The 17,925-nt window shown below is 50.3% G+C and overlaps 1 protein-coding gene across 3 annotated transcripts in view; it reads left to right on the top strand.

The window, feature by feature from the left end:
* The first annotated feature begins 430 nt into the window (after positions 1-430).
* The window catches only part of LAMB3 (laminin subunit beta 3), a 39,466-nt gene continuing 21,971 nt past the window's right edge, over positions 431-17,925 (top strand). For 2 of the 3 annotated variants that reach the window (XM_021682746.1, XM_021682745.1), the window contains exons 1-3: positions 2,662-3,149; positions 14,521-14,635; positions 15,172-15,245. In XM_021682746.1, the coding sequence (XP_021538421.1) occupies positions 2,913-3,149; positions 14,521-14,635; positions 15,172-15,245 (426 nt within the window). In that variant the 5' untranslated portion in view covers positions 2,662-2,912. Of the gene's footprint in view, positions 545-2,120; positions 2,186-2,661; positions 3,150-14,520; positions 14,636-15,171; positions 15,246-17,925 lie in introns of those variants that run through there. The other variant, XM_021682747.2, reaches the window with a different exon arrangement.

Below are 17,925 nucleotides of genomic sequence, written 5' to 3'. Positions count from 1 at the left end.
CAGTGACAGGTCTGGGCAATAACAGCCTACACACGAGCCCTGATCTTTGTGTTCTCTGCTTGGTCTTCTGTCCAGGGCCGCCCAGGACACAAGACGAAGCTGAGTCCTGTGGGCCTTGGGGAAGTGCCAAATGCAGTGCCTATCACAAATGTGAGTGCCCTTCTCTGCCTCCTGGGAGTCACTGACAGTCGCCTGGGGCTTTCTGTTTGCAGTGGCTCCCTTCACCACCATCCCGCCCCTGCCTGCCCCCACAGGCACCCATAGGCAGCCGGGGACCGATGAGCTTTCTGTGAGGCCTCTGAAACCGACCCACCTGCCCAGTCCTGTCCTGGGGGGTGGGGGTGGGGGTGGGGGTGCAGTGACGGCAGATGGGCGTGCCAGCCACCGGATTCCTGAGAACCGCCCTGCAGTGGGCGACGCCCAGCTGGGGAGTCTCCAGAGGTAAGGCCCTTCTTTAAAAACTGGGAGCCAGGAGAGGAGACCCCACATTCAAGGGGTGCTGTTAGAGGCCATCTAGAGAGAGAAGAGCGCAGTACGGAGCAAGGTACGTTACCTGCCTTCCCCTGCCCGGTGGGGGCCAGGCGCGGGAGCAGGGCTGTCTGTGTCTCTGGGTGTCTGGGGCCTGGCTGCAGGGCCTGATTCATTCCTCCTTCAGGGAGGTCACCTGCAAAGGCTAGGTCAAATGTCTGCCATTGTTTGGGTTGCTTTTTCACATCGGAGAAGTGTCTCAGTGACTTAGAAGAAAGCAGCTTCAGATCCGGGCTGAGCACAAAGAGAAGTGGAAAGTGTGGGCTGGCCCAGCTAGAGCTCTTCCAAGGGCCACTCCGATGCCTGGTTGTGGGGGATTCCAGCCTGGGGGCAGGAGGGCAGAAAGAGCACCGGATGGACACCAAAAAGTGGGTCTCCCTCTTGGGCCATGATTAGCTGTGCAACCTCAGGCCACCTGTCTCTTCCTGGGGCCCCTGACTCTTCTGGGAGAGGATTGGAAGGCATGATTTCTAGGTATTAGGATGTGGACTGTAAAGACACCAGGAGGGGCCCCAGCTCCCTCTCTGCTCCTGCCTTGCCACCCCCCGCCGCCCTTTTTCCACCCTAGCCAGAGGACCTTGTGGCTGTCTTTGGAGCAGACACGCATCCAAACCAAGGCAGAGCTGGGCACTGCATGAGCAGGGGTGGGGCATGCCTCTGCAGGCTAGGCCTGCCAGCCTGCCTCCTGGAGGGACGCTTCAAGTATCCAGCGTCAGCCTCCGGAATCCGGGCTCTGCGGCTGTCCTCCTGCACAGCCCTGAGCCATAATGGGAGCCATTTTGAGATGCTTCCAGTTCAGATGAAATCCTCACTCACTTTTTCTTTTTTTTTAAAGATTTTATTTATTTATTTGAGAGAGAGAGAATGAGAGAGAGGGGGGAGGGTCAGAGGGAGAAACAGACTCCCTGCCGAGCAGGGAGCCTGATGCGGGACTCGATCCAGGGACTCCAGGATCATGACGTGAGCCGAAGGCAAGTCGCTTAACCAACTGAGCCACCCAGGCGCCCCCTCGCTCACTTTTTAAATGCTGCAGGCTCGCCTTTCTCCCCATCATATCCTGTCCCAGCTACCTGCTTAGCTCAGAGTTGTGGTCACCACAGCCTCACCCTCAGGGAGGCCCGGGTGGTACTGGAGACCATGCCAGTGGCAGAGAGACCTCGCTTCTAGGCCCTCAGCCACTTGGACCCACTCACCTTTTGGCCTGCAGGCTGGGCCAAGCCCTGAGAAAGGCCAGTTCTGTTTCTTGGGGGCAGCAACAAGGCCTTGGACATCTCGATAGCGCCTCTCCTGCAAAGGACCCAGCCCTTTTCTGCTCCCTATATTGTCCTTACGACTATGTGGGCCGGGAAGGGCCAACCCTCTTTCCCTTCCATCTCAGAGGGGGAAGATGAAGTCTCGGGGGGTGGGGGGGGGTACAGTGTGAGTCACACGCCAGTGGGGACAGGGGTCCAGGGCTCTGGCATTTTCCAAACTTTTGGCTACAGAAGTACCTGCTGCGTACAAGTATCCTAGGTTGGAGGAGGCTACGTAAAGGGGGCTAGCGTGCCTTAGGGTTTGTATTGTTTTATCCAAGCTGCTCTGCTCTGTCCCAGGTGAGGTCCTCTGAGGGGCTTTCCCCAGTGGCTGAAGATGAGGCCATTCCTCCTCCTGTGCTTTGGTAAGTGTCCCCTTCCCATCCCTCCAGGCCCTGTTCTATAGCAGGGAGGGGACAGCCACAGGTAGGAGGACTGTGAACCAAAGTGTGAGCATCATCCGTCACTCTGTCATCCTTCAGTTTAGAACACTTGTCTCCTGGGGCCCCAGTGGGGTTTCCCTGCTCCTTTGGGCCTTTGGGAAAGACGATTCTCTGCCTCTCTTGAGAGGCTCCCAAGTGTCTTCTTATTCCTACCTGAGGGTGGCTCGTGGTTCCCCAAGTGGCCTGCACAGCTAATTGCCCAGCCTTTCACTATCTTGCTGGTTCCGGAGCCATCCCGGCTGGGTTTTACAGTGGACTGTAGCCGGGCACTCGCAAAGTGTGGCTGCGTCCACCTTGCAGAGAAAGGAGCAGAAAGAATGGCGGCATCTCCCAGCTTTGCACAGATGGTGAGCAGCGAGCCCTGCTCCGGATGCTGACCGAGGCCAGGCTGCAAGTGAAGGGATTGAGGAGTGTGTCCCAGTGGCTGAGCGTGTGCCTGCAACTTGATCCTAAAAGCCACATATGGAGGCCACATTTCAGGATCATCCAGGGTTTCTGGTGGCCAGCATTTCTCCTCCTTTCCTTTTTAAATTACAGGTTACAGAACACGAAATCAGCTTTTTTTACCTGATAGCATCAGGGGTCCAGTCCTTACCGCCACCACTGAGTGGGAGCAGGCGTGAGGGAAAGGGGCTAGGCTTGCTGATTTATGCTTCCCTGGGGGAATACTGGGGTGGCCTGGTGGGGCCCTCCTCTCTCTAGGCTATTCCCCAACACCCCTGTGGCTTCAGTCTGCCCCGGCCTCCTGTGTGCCCAGCAAGCCTGCTCCCGTGGGGCCTGCTATCCCCCTGTCGGGGACCTGCTCATCGGGAGGACCCGGTTTCTCCGAGCTTCGTCCACCTGCGGACTGACCAAGCCTGAGACCTACTGCACCCAGTATGGCGAGGTAGGTCCGACCACCATGGCCTCCAGGACTGGAGAAAACAAGGTGGAGTGGGGTGGGTGAGGCTGCCCTTTGTTCACACAATGCCTAGAGTGTATTTGGGCTAGCCACCACTGCATGCACTGTGGGGGGTGCAAGAAAAGCCTAGGGCCAGATCTCTGCCTCTAAAGGATTTTCTCCTTCACTGGGCGAGAGAAAACGTCTTCAGGATTAGCTGAATGGCTCTCTTCTCCCTTCTGCTTGATACAGCTGGAGTCTTTCCTCAATCTTCGGGTCTGGGTAGGACAGTTTTTCAAGTCTTGGGAATGATCAGATGAATGTTGATCTTTTAGATCGGAGAGTGTACGTGTCATCTGTGGTGGGCGACGTCAAGGCTGACGGAGCATGGGTGGTGGGATGTGTGCACGGGTTGTGTTCTTGCCATGGGATGAACTGAGTGGTGCCATGGTCACTGTTTGCCACCATCTCTTTGGCCAGTGTTGGGAAATGAGTAGACAGAGCTAGCGGGAGAATATTTGATTGTAGGCTGGAGTTGACCTTCTATGTTTTACGGTTGCCCTGTATGAAGAGCCAACTTACTTACCTCTCAGCCTTGTGGGTCCCCTCAGGCAAGTGGTAAACACCCCAGCTGCTGTTAGAGGACATGAATCAGCAAGATAGACAAGGAAGCGATGAGGCCAGCGAGGGGGTTCAGCGACTCAGCTGATACGTAATGAATGCGAGCTGAACAATCTAGAAACCCAAACACTTTGATGTATGTCAGTTAACATTCCCCATTTAGGCAACTGAGTTCTTCAAAGAGCTGTTGTGAGTTTTCTTCGACACGCCTCTGGACCTTTTTTGGAGGAACATTGGCTTCTTTTCTTTTCTCTTCAACAAGGTGGGGGTCATTCTTGGTGCCTTGTGTTTACCAAAGTTGAAACCACTTAGTGTTTCCTTGTTTTCCGACTGCATGTCTCATTTGGCCATTTTTTCTGCCCTGAAACCAAAGGTTTGGACAAAGGAATGTGTGAGGGAGGAGTTTTCCCTGAGTCTTCTAGTCTTTTCAGAGAAAGAGAGAAAGAAATACAGAGAGAAGGGGCGTGAGAGAGATTGATTGCCGTGAAGGAGACTTGGGTCCTCTGCGGTGTCCTCTTTCCAGACTGTCCTTGTCGTTGGGACGATGGAGGTAGCATCTGATACTGCCTCTGGGCCCTGCTGCCCTTCTAGTCTCCAGGGATCTTTTGGCTACTTTTAATGGCAGATGGTACTGAGTAGTGGCTTTGGAGATGCTGAGCAGAGATGACTGTGGTTTCTGCATCTCACCCAGTTGGATGTGGGGAAGCCGCTTTGACAGTGTTGGGTAAGATGGCCGGCATAAGACCAGGACTCCCTGTGGGCCCAGATTACTCCACAAGCGTCAGGGGACCTGGCAGTATTGAGCTTTCTAGGCAACGGAATGGTTTTCACTGCTCCCTTTCCACATGCCCTCAAAATCGGGGGCCACTGAGCCATGTCTAAAAATTTGGGGGAGACTTCTGCTGACTTCCTTCCTCGAGCTGACCTGCCTTTTGGGAGGGGAAGCAAGGAGAAATACAGAGCCCCTGTGCTGGGATGTCCCCTCAGCCCCAGCCCTGTCTACACAGCCTCTGTCCCTGAAGCCTTGGACTTTTGGCTTCACCTTGGCCTGCCCTCTGCCTGTCTCAGATGCTGCAGGTTGCCACGTCCCTTCCCGGCTCTTAAGCAGCCCCCTGAGAACAAAACGGTGCTTGCAAGAGAGGAGTCTAGACTTTTGCAACCCTGGGGATGGATAAATCTCAGCTATTTTGCTGCTGTGAAAGTTGAGACACATTGGCTCCCCCTGTCCGCCCCCTGCTTTTCTGTAAGGGGGAAGAAAGCTATGCAGCCTCTTTTTGAGAGTAGAAGATAGGGCATCTTGAATGCAGTGTGTAGTTCCAGGTCTGCCACTAACTTGTGGTGTGATCTTCGGCAAGATATTACCCCTCTCTAAGCCTTAACTTCCTCTTCCATGGGTGAGCGTTAGATGAAAGGGTCTTGAGGTTTGCTCCTGGCCCCAAGTTTCTTTGGGAATGAGCTGACAGCTGAGAGCCAGCTTCTGTCCCCCCTACCTGCCACCTCTCCCTTGTTCCATTGCCCTTTCTCCCTCTCTTACCCGCCTAACCTCCTAGAGGCTATTGGTTGACAGCAAGGAAGACACACACTAAAGGCACACAGTCCCTTCTAGTGCTCTGTGCAGATGTTCTCCCTGAACCCTCGTTGGCTACGGAAGTGGCTGTGTGATGAAAATTTGGAATCAGGATTTTAACTCCGCTGACTTCCAATTTCAGTTTTTAAGTTTAATATATTCTATTATCAAATGTTACGTATAGCAGCTGTAATTTATTAGGCACATGTTATGTGTCCCAGACCTCATACTAAAAGTTTTACAGAAATTATCTCCCTTAATTTTCACAAGGCTTCCTGTCGGGCGCTTGTTACCTCTGTGCACTATTGGGAGGGTTTGGATGTGTGCTGGGACCCCAGACTTTTAATGGAAACACACAGGTGTCGAGTTTTCTGAGGAGTTAGAGATGGGGGGTGTACCGGGCAGCCCCAGCTGGAGATGAGGCATGATGCAGAGCTGCATTCCTGGTACCTGCCTCTCTGCATTCTCTCCCTCACCCCTTCCTACCAACTCCTGCCCCCACATACACACCTTTAAGTCGAAGCTTCTGGTTAGTGCTTCTGTTCTATTTCCGTGACTTTGCGAGCCCTGATCCAAGCACGACCTCATCCAGCACCTGCTGTCTGCCCACTGATGTGGCATGAATGCAAGTGCATCAGAGATTTACGACTCTTGGACATTCTGCACCGCTCATTCCCCTGCCCTCAACCCCAGTGGCACTCAGTGGAATGGGAGTTGCAAGAGCAGTGGGGACTCGTTCCAGTTCCGAAATTGTTTCTCCCAGCTCCCGGTCTCCGAGTTTGGCTCCGGTTCGCTTGCTACCTCCTCTGCCCGATTTGGTCTCAGTGGCTAAATCCTATCAGCCTCGAGGACTTGCTTCTGTGGTTTTGGGGTCCATATTGCCACCCTTGCAATGGACATAGGACTTGGCCAGCTTTGCTTTGGGGTACCCCTCCCCTAACTTTGCCCTTCATAGGCCTGCCTGCCTTGACTGCCCTTTAACCATCCAAGCTTGGGCCCAGGCTGTTCTTTCCCAAAATGGCCCTGTCTCCTTGTCCTCCTTCCTTTAGTTTCTAACTAACCTCTGGGTAGACTCACTGTTCCCTAAAGCTCAAGGCATGTCTATCTTGCCCCCTTATCCTTGTTCTCTTCTGTGCTTTTTCTCAGCGTCAGCTCCTCATTTGAAAAATGACAGGAACGACAGCACCCTGCCCAGTGAGTGGTTGCGAGGACCGTATAAAGGAATGAGCCAGGGATGCCTGGGTGGCTCAGTCGGTTAAGCAACTGCCTTCGGCTCAGGTCATGATCCCGGACTCCTGGGATCGAGTCCCACGTCGGGCTCCCAGCTCAGCGGGGAGCCTGCTTCTCCCTCTGACCCTCTCCCCTCTCATGCTGTTTCTCTCTCTTAAATAAATAAATAAATAAATAAATAAAATCTTTAAAAAAAATAAAAAAGAAAGAAAGAAACTGTCAAATGCCATTAAAAAAAAAAAAGGAATGAGCCAAGTAACCTTGGCCGGTGTCTGCAAGACACTAAATGTTACATCCTCTCTCCCCTTACACACCCTCCTCCTGGCACCTGTGTGTGCAGGCAGAGGCCGCCCCATCTGTGAATCACACTCCTGAGCAATTCCTCCCTTATTAGGATACCCACTCGCATACTTCTTGAAATCAACTCTGCTCCCAAGGTGGCCGCTGTCAATCTGGTCTGCAGTGGACTGTGGGAGAATCTGGAGGCAATCACGGTTAGCGAAGTTGTCCTGCCCGGGGGTGGGGACTCTCTGGTCCTGATCCTGGCTCTGACACTGCGATGAGGGATGTGACCTTGCTAGCTCCTGGGTTCTCTCTAGACCACCATTTCTCCATTGGTGAAATGAAGGAGTTGGGTTAGTTGGCCCTTGTGTTTGCTCAGCTCTGGCATCTCCGCCTGCTTCTCAGAGGTGGCTGCGCTCTGTGTGACCCCGTGGGTTCATCATGGTCTCTCTCAGGCAGGGGCTTCTCTACTGGCAGGGGCTGAGCCGTGCCCTTCTGGTCAGCCCTGTGGGCTGCTTCAGCTCCCCAGGGACCAGTGCGTTTTGCCTGGAAGCTTTCTAGCCCTGATTTCTGCTTCTGAAAATGTCTCCTCCAACGTTGTGTCTGCTCCCCTAAATGCTTTATTTATCTCCCACTCCCTCCCTTGCTGGGGGAAAACTTAATTACCCAGCTGCCTTAATAACAGTTTTACCCAGTGCATTCCTCAGGTTAATGAGCTGTGTAAACCCAACAGCTGTTATGTTTATCTCTTGGAAACACGCTGAGAAGTAGTAGCCCATTGATATCCCCTCCATTCCAACACACACACACACACACACTCGCTCGCACGCACGCACACGCACACATGCACACATGCACACATGCACACATGCATGTCAGTGCATCCACACGCACATCCCCCAGCAACCACTGCCTTTCTTTGTTTGACTATTGTCTGTTTTCTGGACCTTTGGCATGGCTGATATGTAGGCGGAGGATGTGTGAGCTCCTTATGTTTCTGTACTTTGGGACTGCCTTTTGCCCTCCTGTTTCCCAGAAGTTCTCAGCAGTTCTGAAACTTCCAAAGCTCCTGCCACTGGGTATCTGCTCTTTTGGATGAAGCATTGTTGCGTCCTTTGTCTGAAATACAAACACTCTTGGGAAAAGCACCGTATCAATCTGTCATCAACTGTTATATCTCAGCCAGGGTTTGCTTACCAGAAAATTAGCTGTGGCTTTTGTGAAGGGTTCCAAAAAAGTAAAGGCCAGGATGGGTAAGTTTTGAGGGATAGAAGGACATGGATAGGGACATTGGGGGAAAGTGTTACCATCAGGAGGAAGCAAAATTTGGGTTGGTGGCATGTGAGATTCTTGGGTCCTGGTTGTTACGGGCTGGGGAGTACAGCTTGTGGGGCTAGAAGGACAGAAGAGGGGGGAGAGATGTAATGGGAAGGCCTGGACAAACCTGAGTGGCCTCAAACTTTGCTGGGCTGGTCTCACGCCATTGCTTTTGGGGTTCAGGTCCCCCGGAAGTCTCGGCAACATCTTGCAGACCTACTTTGCTTCTTTTTCCTCGGGGGCTGTAGGAACCATGTCACTGGCAGAGCCTGCAGAGGTCCCGACAAGCAAAGCAATTCTCTGCACTTGGGTCTAGGGAAATATCTCTGTTTCTGGAGAGCTCCAGGCTGGGGCTGAGGCTGTCCTTTCCAGGGGAGAAGGCAGGGAGCATCCTGACAGCCAACTCTGGTCTCTGCCAGTGGCTGCCAAGTGACCACTGTGTCCCTTGAATTAGAACAGGGCTAGAAGGTTTAGGGGCAGACATCCTGGGACAGAAATCTCTGCTTTATCCCTTCACAGCTTTATGGACTTGGACACATTTCTTAACTTCTCTAAGACTTGCTTTCCTATCTGTCAAATGAGTATACCTACCGTTTAATGTAAAATACCGACCTCAGAGATTTTGGAAGGATGACATGAGATAATGTATGCACAGTGCTCAGGAGAGAGCCTGGTGCAGTGTAATTTCTGGGTGTGTGGTACACATCATTTCTAACCAGCTTCAGAGTCAGCCTCCTGAACTTAGTTTGGATGGCATGAGGGCAGCGTTGAGTTAAGCTTTGGTGAAGGTGTTACTTCATGATAAGAGAAAAGATGAAGTTGAAAGTGCCTTATGCACTGGGGCTTTCCTCCTCGGCACCACAGCAGAACCCGACTTTTGACCTTCACTGGCAATATCCACTGACTAAGAAAGGCTGAGGCTTGTGGATCCCAGTGGGGTCTAATGGAGGCCTAGCTGACCACGGGCCGTAAGGGCCCCTTCTTCTGCCCACTTAGCTGAGAGGAGTATTTCTCCAGTATGGCATCTGGTTAATGTCTTTTTTTTTTTCTTCCTTCCTTTGCATTCTTGTTTGGACTGTTTTAAACTTCTAAGCAGATAAGCTGGAGTAGGGGAGAATTCTAATAGCATGTTAGAGCAAGACGAAACTTCATTATCGTATTCCATGCCTGCATATTACCAACGAGGAAGCTGAAGTGGAGAGAATGCCTTCTCTTGCAGACAGCTGTTTTTTTTTTTTTTTTTTTTTTTTGTCCTGGCTTCCTTTCTTTAGGCCCTGGCTGGCAGCCATGACCCTGATGCTATCTCCTTAGATAGATGCAAGCAGCCTCTGGCTTGCTCATGGGAGGGAGCTGGGCCATGAAAACCAGAGGCGGTTTTCCTGTTTCCCCCTCGAATTAGCTCTGTGTTCTACAAAGGCACAGAGCTTCGATTTGCATTTACCCTCCTTTTCCCACCTATTTCCACCTGATTCAGGCTCCTGCTGGATCTTGCTCTCTCCTTTGCCCTCCCCCTAGCTTTCTGGGAGGGTTTGTCTTCGGGCGAGCTTCTAGAAAGCTCCAGGATAAGGGAAGAGGCCCAGCCTTTCCAGATGGAGAGCAAGTAGGAGCCAAACTGGCTGGAGGCCTGACAGGCTGGATTGATAACAAGGCCGAGTCTCTGAGGTAGCTCAGCCAGGAGAACATTGGCCAGTTGACCCCAGAGAGGGGGGCTGCTGCAGCTGAGAGCTTCGCCAGAGGCATGTAGCACACAGGAGGGGAAGAGCCTCGCGTTGAGAGTCACGCACAGGCATTTATTATACACATATTCACGTAGGCATACAAGAATAAATAGAAAGGGAAACTGAGGCCCAGAGGGAAAGAGGAAGTTAGCAGCTTGTCTTCATGTGGGCTTCTGCCATAAGCCGCTCTATTTCAGGTCTCCATCCAGCTGGCTGGTTGACAAGCAGAGCCACTTAAAATACCTGTCCCGAGCCTGTTGGCTTAGCCTGTCTCTAAGGATTGCAATAAATCCCTCCTTTAGCTATGTTTCTGTGATAAGCAGCACGTAGGTTTTAAGCCCACAAGAGCATCTGATCTTACCATCAGTGCCTGCACACGTGGAAGGAAGGTGGGGCGGGTGTGGGGCACCCCCAGGCTCACTAGGAAACCTGAGCCAGGAGGCAGGGTAAAAAGCCCCACTGAACACCCTGGACATTTTTTAGTTTGTTTTATTTTATAATAATGTCTATTTTCCTGGGTATAAAAGTGAATATATATCCAAGGTATTAAAGTTTAATATTATTAAAGAATAACAAATAAGGAAAAAAGTTCCCTGCCATCCTATTACCCAGAGATATTAGGTTAAGCTGCATGTGGTGGCCATTTTTGTAGGTCAGATTGGCTGAATATCACCCATTTCATATGGTTCAACCTAATCTATTGGCATATTTCCTTCCAAACACTTTCTTTCCCTTTAAATTTATGTCTTTGAGATCATGACATATACACGTTTATGCCCAACTTTTGTTCTTCATAAAACATTATAATGTCAGCATTTTCCCCGAGTAATGAAAAACTTCCTGGGAGCAGTCTTTTTTTTTTTTTTTTTAAAGATTTTATTTATTTATTTGACAGAGAGACACAATGAGAGAGGAAACAAGCAGGGGGAGTGGGAGAGGGAGAAGCAGGCTTCCCGCGGAGCAGAGAGCCCCATGCGGGGCTCGATCCCAGGACCCTGGGACCATGACCTGAGCCGAAGGGAGACGCTTAACGACTGAGCCACCCAGGCGCCCCCTGGGAGCAGTCTTTTTAATGGTTACATAATATTTCATCCTTTGGGGACCATCAAGGTCATTTCCAGTTCCAGGTTGAGCTGTTCTAGCTCTGGTGCCCCAGGCCTGAGGAAAGAAAGAGCCTTGTTTCTGGCGCTGTGTTGGCCAGGGAACAGGCCGGGATCAGGTCCCAGCAGAGCTGGGGAGGGAGCTCTGGTGACAGGCGGCCGGAAGGCAGCTGGCCCTTGTCTCTCTGGGGGACATGTGCTGAGTGCAGACAGAGGCTGGGTAGTGGAAAAGTTTGCCCCCGAGAGGGGAATGGGGAAGTGCAGAGTGGGGAGAGGGGCACGCTTACTGCCAGCGACCAAAATAGGATTCTGGAGGAGAGTCAGATTCCAGCAAAAGGCTTCTCTTGCCCAGAAAGGATTATTTTAAGTGCTCAGGTATTGATTTCAGCAACTGACACATCTACAATTTCTGTGTTAACTGAGCTGGGTCAGCCTGAGAAGCCAGCTTTCTTCCCAAAGTGCTCTCTCCACCTTAGGCTCCCCCATGGTCAGTGCAGGGTCAGGCGAAGCCCTTTGAGTGAGACAGAGATTGTCACCCTTTACCATGCTTCCTGTGATGTCTGTGCACCCACCTGGTTTCCTAGCAGAAGCGAGAGGATGACACAGAGGGAGGGAGGGAAAGAGAGAGAGGGAGGGGGAGAAAGGGAGAGAGAGGAGGGGGAGGTGATAAGGGACCCTTTCTAGTGTTGATTGGTGCAGGGGCTGACATTGGCTGTCAGTCAGTAGAAAAGTCACTAGCCTTTTTGAGCCTCACTTTTCACATATATAAAATGGGAATAGGGGTGCCTGGGTGGCTCAGTCGTTAAGCGTCTGCCTTTGGCTCAGGTCATGGTCCCAGGGTCCCGGGATTGAGCCCCGCATCGGGCTCCCTGCTCCGCGGGAAGCCTGCTTCTCCCTCTCCCACTCCCCCTGCTTGTGTTCCTTCTCTCGCTGTCTCTCTGTCAAATAAATAAATAAAATCTTTAAAAATAAAAAAATAAATAAATAAAATGGGAATAATATTCCTTACCACATAGGGCTGTTGTGAGGCTTAAATAGGTTTTCCGTATTCAAACTCCTAGTATAGTACCTGGCCCATAGTGGGCTCTCTGTCACATAATATTGCTGTTTTATTACCTCCCTCCCCCATCCCTCCTTTTAAACTCCCTGACTGCGGGAAGAGAATGTCTATGATAATTAAAATGTTAGCACTTATTGAGTATTTACTATTCATACTATGTGCAAGGCACTTTTCTAAGCACTGAGGATACAGGAAGGGAAGCCCTTGTGGAGTATACATTTGTAGTAAACAGTTAATATAAGCAAATAAATAGACAATAAGTGTACAATATTTCAAGTGGAGATACGTACTATGAAGAAAAAATGTAGCAGGGCAAGCGGGGAGGGAGGGACAGTGAGCAGGGAGGGAGGGGCAGTGAAGGGGAGGGAGGGGCAGAGCGGGGAGGGAGGGGCAGAAGCAGGGGGGGGCAGTGGGTGGGGAGGGTGGGGCAGTGAGCAGGGAGGGAGGGGCAGTAAAGGGGAGGGAGGCAATGAATGCTCTGTACAGGGCACATGTGCTAGCCATTATTTGAACATTAAATATCATACAATTATTGTTTAATAAAGCACTTTCAGACCCAATGAGGAAACCTCCAAGCACTAGGAAGGATGACAATTCTCTTATTTTGGAGGTGAGAGCTGGAAAGCGGGGTGGGAAGCCGAGGCTCCCCTTCAGCTTCCGCACTGCCCCAAGCTTTGTCAGCAGTGGAGAGGGAAGATGGGTGTTGGACAAGGAATTTCCATAACCCCAGGCACAGGCTCAGCATATTAACTCAATCCCTTCGGGCCTGACCTGTCAGGTTAATCAGTTCCGCAGACACTGCCCGTTCTAAGACGTCAGTCTTATTGGCTTATCACCTTCCCTGGACAGGGCGGAGGTTCAGGAGCTAGAAGGCCTTGGAGAAGCGAAAGCTTTTCCCTGGTTCTGGTGAGTGGAGGTCGTAGGGGAAAGCAGAGGCATGCGGTATTTGGAGATACAGTTGTCCCCACCCAGAAGGAACAGCAGGCCAGTGAGGTTCTTGTCCAAGCTTCTACTTGTGGGTGAATATGGAGCCCTCTGAACAGTGTTCTTTACGCTACGCACAAGATCTGGTACCATGGTAACTTAGAGAAAACAGAATTTATTTGTGTTGCATGGGGGAGCTGAAGCAAGGTCATGCTGTCTCTGCGGGGTATGTGTGTGCGCGCACACATATAAACTAATAGAACAAGGGCCATGTACTCTGGCCCTGTTCTTTTGCTTGGTGATCTCTGCCTGCTGTGGAGCCACTGGGGTTCAGTTCTGTCTCTTGTCTCACTCCAGGGCATGGGCAGGCCAGGGAAGGTGTGGTTTTGCGGGGAGCTCCCCAGTGAAGTTGTTTCCTTTTTGGCCGCCCACTCTGACCTCGATCTTCGTGCGGGGACTCTTGCTCTCAGCCCCAGGGCGGCAGATTTCCTCTGTCCTATGCATTCCTGGCGTTGGGACCACCTAACCACAAAGCTTCATTTGGTTGGGGACCCTCAGATTCTTTCCTGTGGGTAGGAAATGCCAAACCTGGGAAGCATCCTTAAGTCCCAGACATCGGTGCTGGAAGGCCTTTGAGATCAGCCAAATGTTACTGTAATGTTGGCTCCCTAAGGGCAGGGTCTTTATTTTGTTCACTGCTATAACTCCAGAGCCCAGAGCAGGGTCTAGCACATAGTACACACACAATAAATACTTGTTGAATGTGTGGAATGAATTCTATTTCAGCCTCACTCAATCTACAGAGGAGAAAACTGAGCCTAGAAAATGGGGTAACACAGAGCTAGGACCAGAACCCCAAATTCCCTTGTCCTTTTTTTCTGTGCCCCCTCTCCTTGATGCTCAGAAACTCAGTTTTCCCTGGAGCTGCCAGCATTAGGTGAGATGAGATATAAAACTCTCTAACCTGTACCTAGCACATAGGAGAGGCTAAATTAAAGTGAGTTCCTCATCTTTTCTTCTTTTTGTTCCTGATACTCTTTTCAGGTTTCTCTCTCTTTTTTAAAGATATTTATTTATTTATTTATTTGGAGGGTGAGAGCAGGCACGGGGAGGGGCAAGGGGGAGGGAGAGAGAGACTCCCAAGCAGACTCTGCTGAGTGTGGAGCCCGATGTGGGGCTTGATCTCACAACCCCGTGGTCACGACCTGAGCCGAAACCAAGAGTCAGACGCTTAACCGACTGAGCCACCCAGACACCCCTCAAATTTCTCTTTGAGGCAATGTTCTGTACCAACGTTTTTCTGCCACCTCACACCTCTTTCCTGGCAATAATGCCTCCTCACTATTCACTTATCTATATATCAGGAGGAACACAAAAGAATTACATTCAAAGATGACCAATAGCCTTGTTTTAAGAGACTAATCCTTCCAAGGGTATTACTGAAACCAGTGGATCCTTGGGGGTAGGATTTTCACGGAGGGAATCTTCTAGGCTCTCAGGATGCAGGGGGAATCCTCTTTGGACCCCACCCACGAGGCTCTGTTGTCTTGTCCCACAGTGGCAGATGAAATGCTGCAAGTGTGATTCTAGGTTGCCTCACAATTACAATAGTCACCGAGTGGAGAATGTGGTTTCGTCCTCGGGCCCCATGCGTTGGTGGCAGTCACAGAATGGTAAGCTCTGGCCCCCTGCAGGGGCCTAAACTTGTGGGAGGTCCCACAGGGTGGGGGTTGGTTGGGGGGGTGCTCGGGAGCCCTTTTGGGTGTCCCAGGCATTTCTTATGGTGGTGGGACATGTGTGGTTGACAGACGTTCTGCCTCTGTGTTTGAGGTCTCTCAGATGCTGTAGGTAGAAGAATTTGCTGGAAGTTAAGGAAAGGGTAAGAAATGCGAAGAATGCCTTTATTTCATCACACTTAGTTACAGTGAGCTCGTTGAAGGAATCGAGCTTGTAGAACAGACACACTGAAATCCTTTAGTGTGTTAGGATCATCAAGAGATGATGGGAAGGAAATTTGGCTAACGACAGATGGGCTCTTGAGTAGGAAATATAGGGAGAAGCATGTTGGTACCATTCGTCTCCAAGAGGGAAATCAGAGGATGGAGCTTAATGTTTCTGACTTCCCAGAGCTAGTAGAGTCCAGAGCCTTCTTCAGGGCGGGGAAGATAGAATTTCTCTGTTCTAAAGTTTCTACTTTTTGTCCTTCCAGATGTGAACTCTGTCTCTCTGCAGTTGGACCTGGACAGGAGGTTCCAGCTTCAAGACATCATGATGGATTTTAAGGTATGCTTCCTGGAGATGGCAGTGGATAGGAGAGGGGGACTCTGAGCCTTGTGGGCTTGGGCTTATGGGGAGCACAGTGGCTTTGTCTCCCCAGGCTTGGGGTGATGGCACCACGTGGTAGGTGTGGTGACAAGGCAACACTTACCCTGAGTCTGTGTCATGATGACAGCAGAGGCCCACTCCTGGGAGCACAGGGGCACCTCCAGGCCCCCCGTCCTGGCCATGCAGTCGTTGTATATCTGCTTCCTCTCTGTATCCCCCATCCTCAACCCATCTAATTAATTCAGCTCTGCCAAGTACCAGTTCCACTGGGTCTGGTCAGTTACTATACAGTTGTGTATTCTTGGTATGTTTAATAATTTTGCTGATGAGATTGAGTTTAGCAAACAGCCAATAATTGGCCCATCCTTATGAAAGATGTGCTTTGGGAGCAGCCCCCTTGGTGGGCCATGTACTCATTCACTGCTGTTACTTCTCAGAGTACTTTTGGATTCTGCTTTTAGACCAGCCTCCCAAGATACTCCTTTGGGAGGGAACATTTTTGTTCATTTGTCACAGGTCATTTTTTTTTTTTTCAGAGAAGATTTGATTTTATTCTTTCTACAGAAATAGTCAAATATTTAAGGATCAAGCTTGGTTAAAAAGATTAGATGATCACGGAGGGTGATATCATTTTCAGGAGCTAAAATGAGCTGTGAATAAAAAGCAATAGGATCTAATTTCTTCCTTGACTCAGAAAGTTAGCTCTGAGATCCTCTCTTCAAGAAAAGGTCAAAAGTATTTTGAGAAATGGCAGTATCATTTGAATAAATGCCCAGTCTCTAAAGGTGACAACTTTGAAGGGCAACATTCATCTGGAAGGATATTGTTAGTTACATTGCTTGTTCATTACTCACTCATTCATTTACTTGTCCATTCTTGCTACACACATATTGAACACTGGTTGTGTGGTAGGTTTGGGGCCAGATGTTAGGGATAGAAAGAGGAATAAAGCTAAATCATGGTTCTCACATTGCTCTAGTATATGTCGGGAAGACAAAGGATTGATGGTGAGGAGGTATGACATGTGCTCTGATATTGATAGGAAATGGTGCTGGGAACACAAAGGGGTGTCCAACTTGGTCTGTCTTTGGGGTGTGAGTCACAGAATGCCCAGGAAAAAGTGAACCTTTTAGGCCACTAATAGCCAGGCAAAGGGCAAAGTTCATTCTTGGACAAAGAGAACCAACCATAAAGTGCAAAGGCCTAGAGGCAAGAGGCAAGAAGGTATGCAATTGGGGAGGGGCCAAGGGAATGCATATATAGGGTCTGGAGGGGAAAATGTGTATATGGTGGTGAGAAATAGGGATGTGGGAAGCTACAAGCTGGTGAGAGATGAGTTTACAGACATACATGAGGAGGAGGGAAGTAGACTAAAGCTTTATCCATTCATTCAACAAATGACTAAGTGCCTCCTGTGTGCTAGACCTTGGGGGTGCCACTTGAACAAGACAGACCGGGGGGTGCCTACGGTTTACTGTAGTGGGTCTCAATTAGGGGATATTTGGCAATTTCTGGAGACATTCTATGTTGTCACAACTATGGGTATGCTGTTGACATCTCATATGTAAAAGGTCAGGGATGCTGCTAATCATCCTATGATGATCGGGACGGCCCACACAAGGAATGATCCAACTCCAGATATTAACAGAGCCAAAGGCTGGGAAACACTGGTCTAGAGGGAGAGGAATCAAAAGCAGCAAGCCGGGCGCCTGGGTGGCTCAGTCGTTAAGCGTCTGCCTTCGGCTCAGGTCATGATCCCAGGGTCCTGGGATCGAGTCCCACATCGGGTTCCCTCCTCGGCGGGAAGCCTGCTCTCCCTCTCCCACTCCCGCTGCTAGTGTTCCTGCTCTCGCTATCTCTGTCTCTGTCAAATAAATAAATAAAATCTTTAAAAAAAAAAAAAAAACAAAATAGCAGCAAGCCAACAAATAAATGATTGGAAATTGTGGTGACATTTATGAAGGAAACAAACAAAATGCTGGAATGGGGTAGGATGGGCAGAGTGTGGGCAGAAGAATGTGTGCTGGATAGGTATGAAAAATCTTGGGAGGAGGTGACATTTAAGCTGAGAACAAAAAAATGAGAAGGAGCCCACCAGGGGGAAGAACATTCCAGGCAGAGGAAACAACCTGAACGAAGGCTCTGAGGAGGGAATGAGCATGGTGCAGCTGAGGGCTTGCTTGGAAAGATGGAGGTGCACAGGACACGAGGTGAGCTGAGGAGACAGGCCCACATAGCGCAGGACGTGGTCAGGAGTTCAGACTTACTCAAGAAGAGCAGGCAGAGGACTTGAATAGACATCTCTCCCAAGAAGACATACAGATGGCCAGCAGGCCAATGAAAAGATGTTCAACACCATTAATCATCAGAAAAATGCAAATCAAAACTGCACAGATATATCGCCTCATTCTTGTTAGAACGGCTATGATCCAAAAGACATGATGTACATGTTGGTGAGGATGTGGGTAAAAAGGACCCCTCGTGTGCTGTTGGTGGGAATGTAAATTGGTGCAGCCACCAATGAAAATAATACGGAGGTTCCTCCACAAACTAAAAATAGAGCTGCCTCATGATCCGACAATTCCACCTGGGTATATATCAGAAGGAAATGAAATCCGTGTCTCGAGGAGATATCTGT

The sequence above is a fragment of the Neomonachus schauinslandi genome, chromosome 6 (assembly GCF_002201575.2).
Source record: "Neomonachus schauinslandi chromosome 6, ASM220157v2, whole genome shotgun sequence".
In the NCBI taxonomy this organism is placed as follows: domain Eukaryota; kingdom Metazoa; phylum Chordata; class Mammalia; order Carnivora; family Phocidae; genus Neomonachus; species Neomonachus schauinslandi.
Note: the sequence above shows the minus strand (reverse complement) of the source record. Positions and strands in the feature narration are given on the sequence as shown.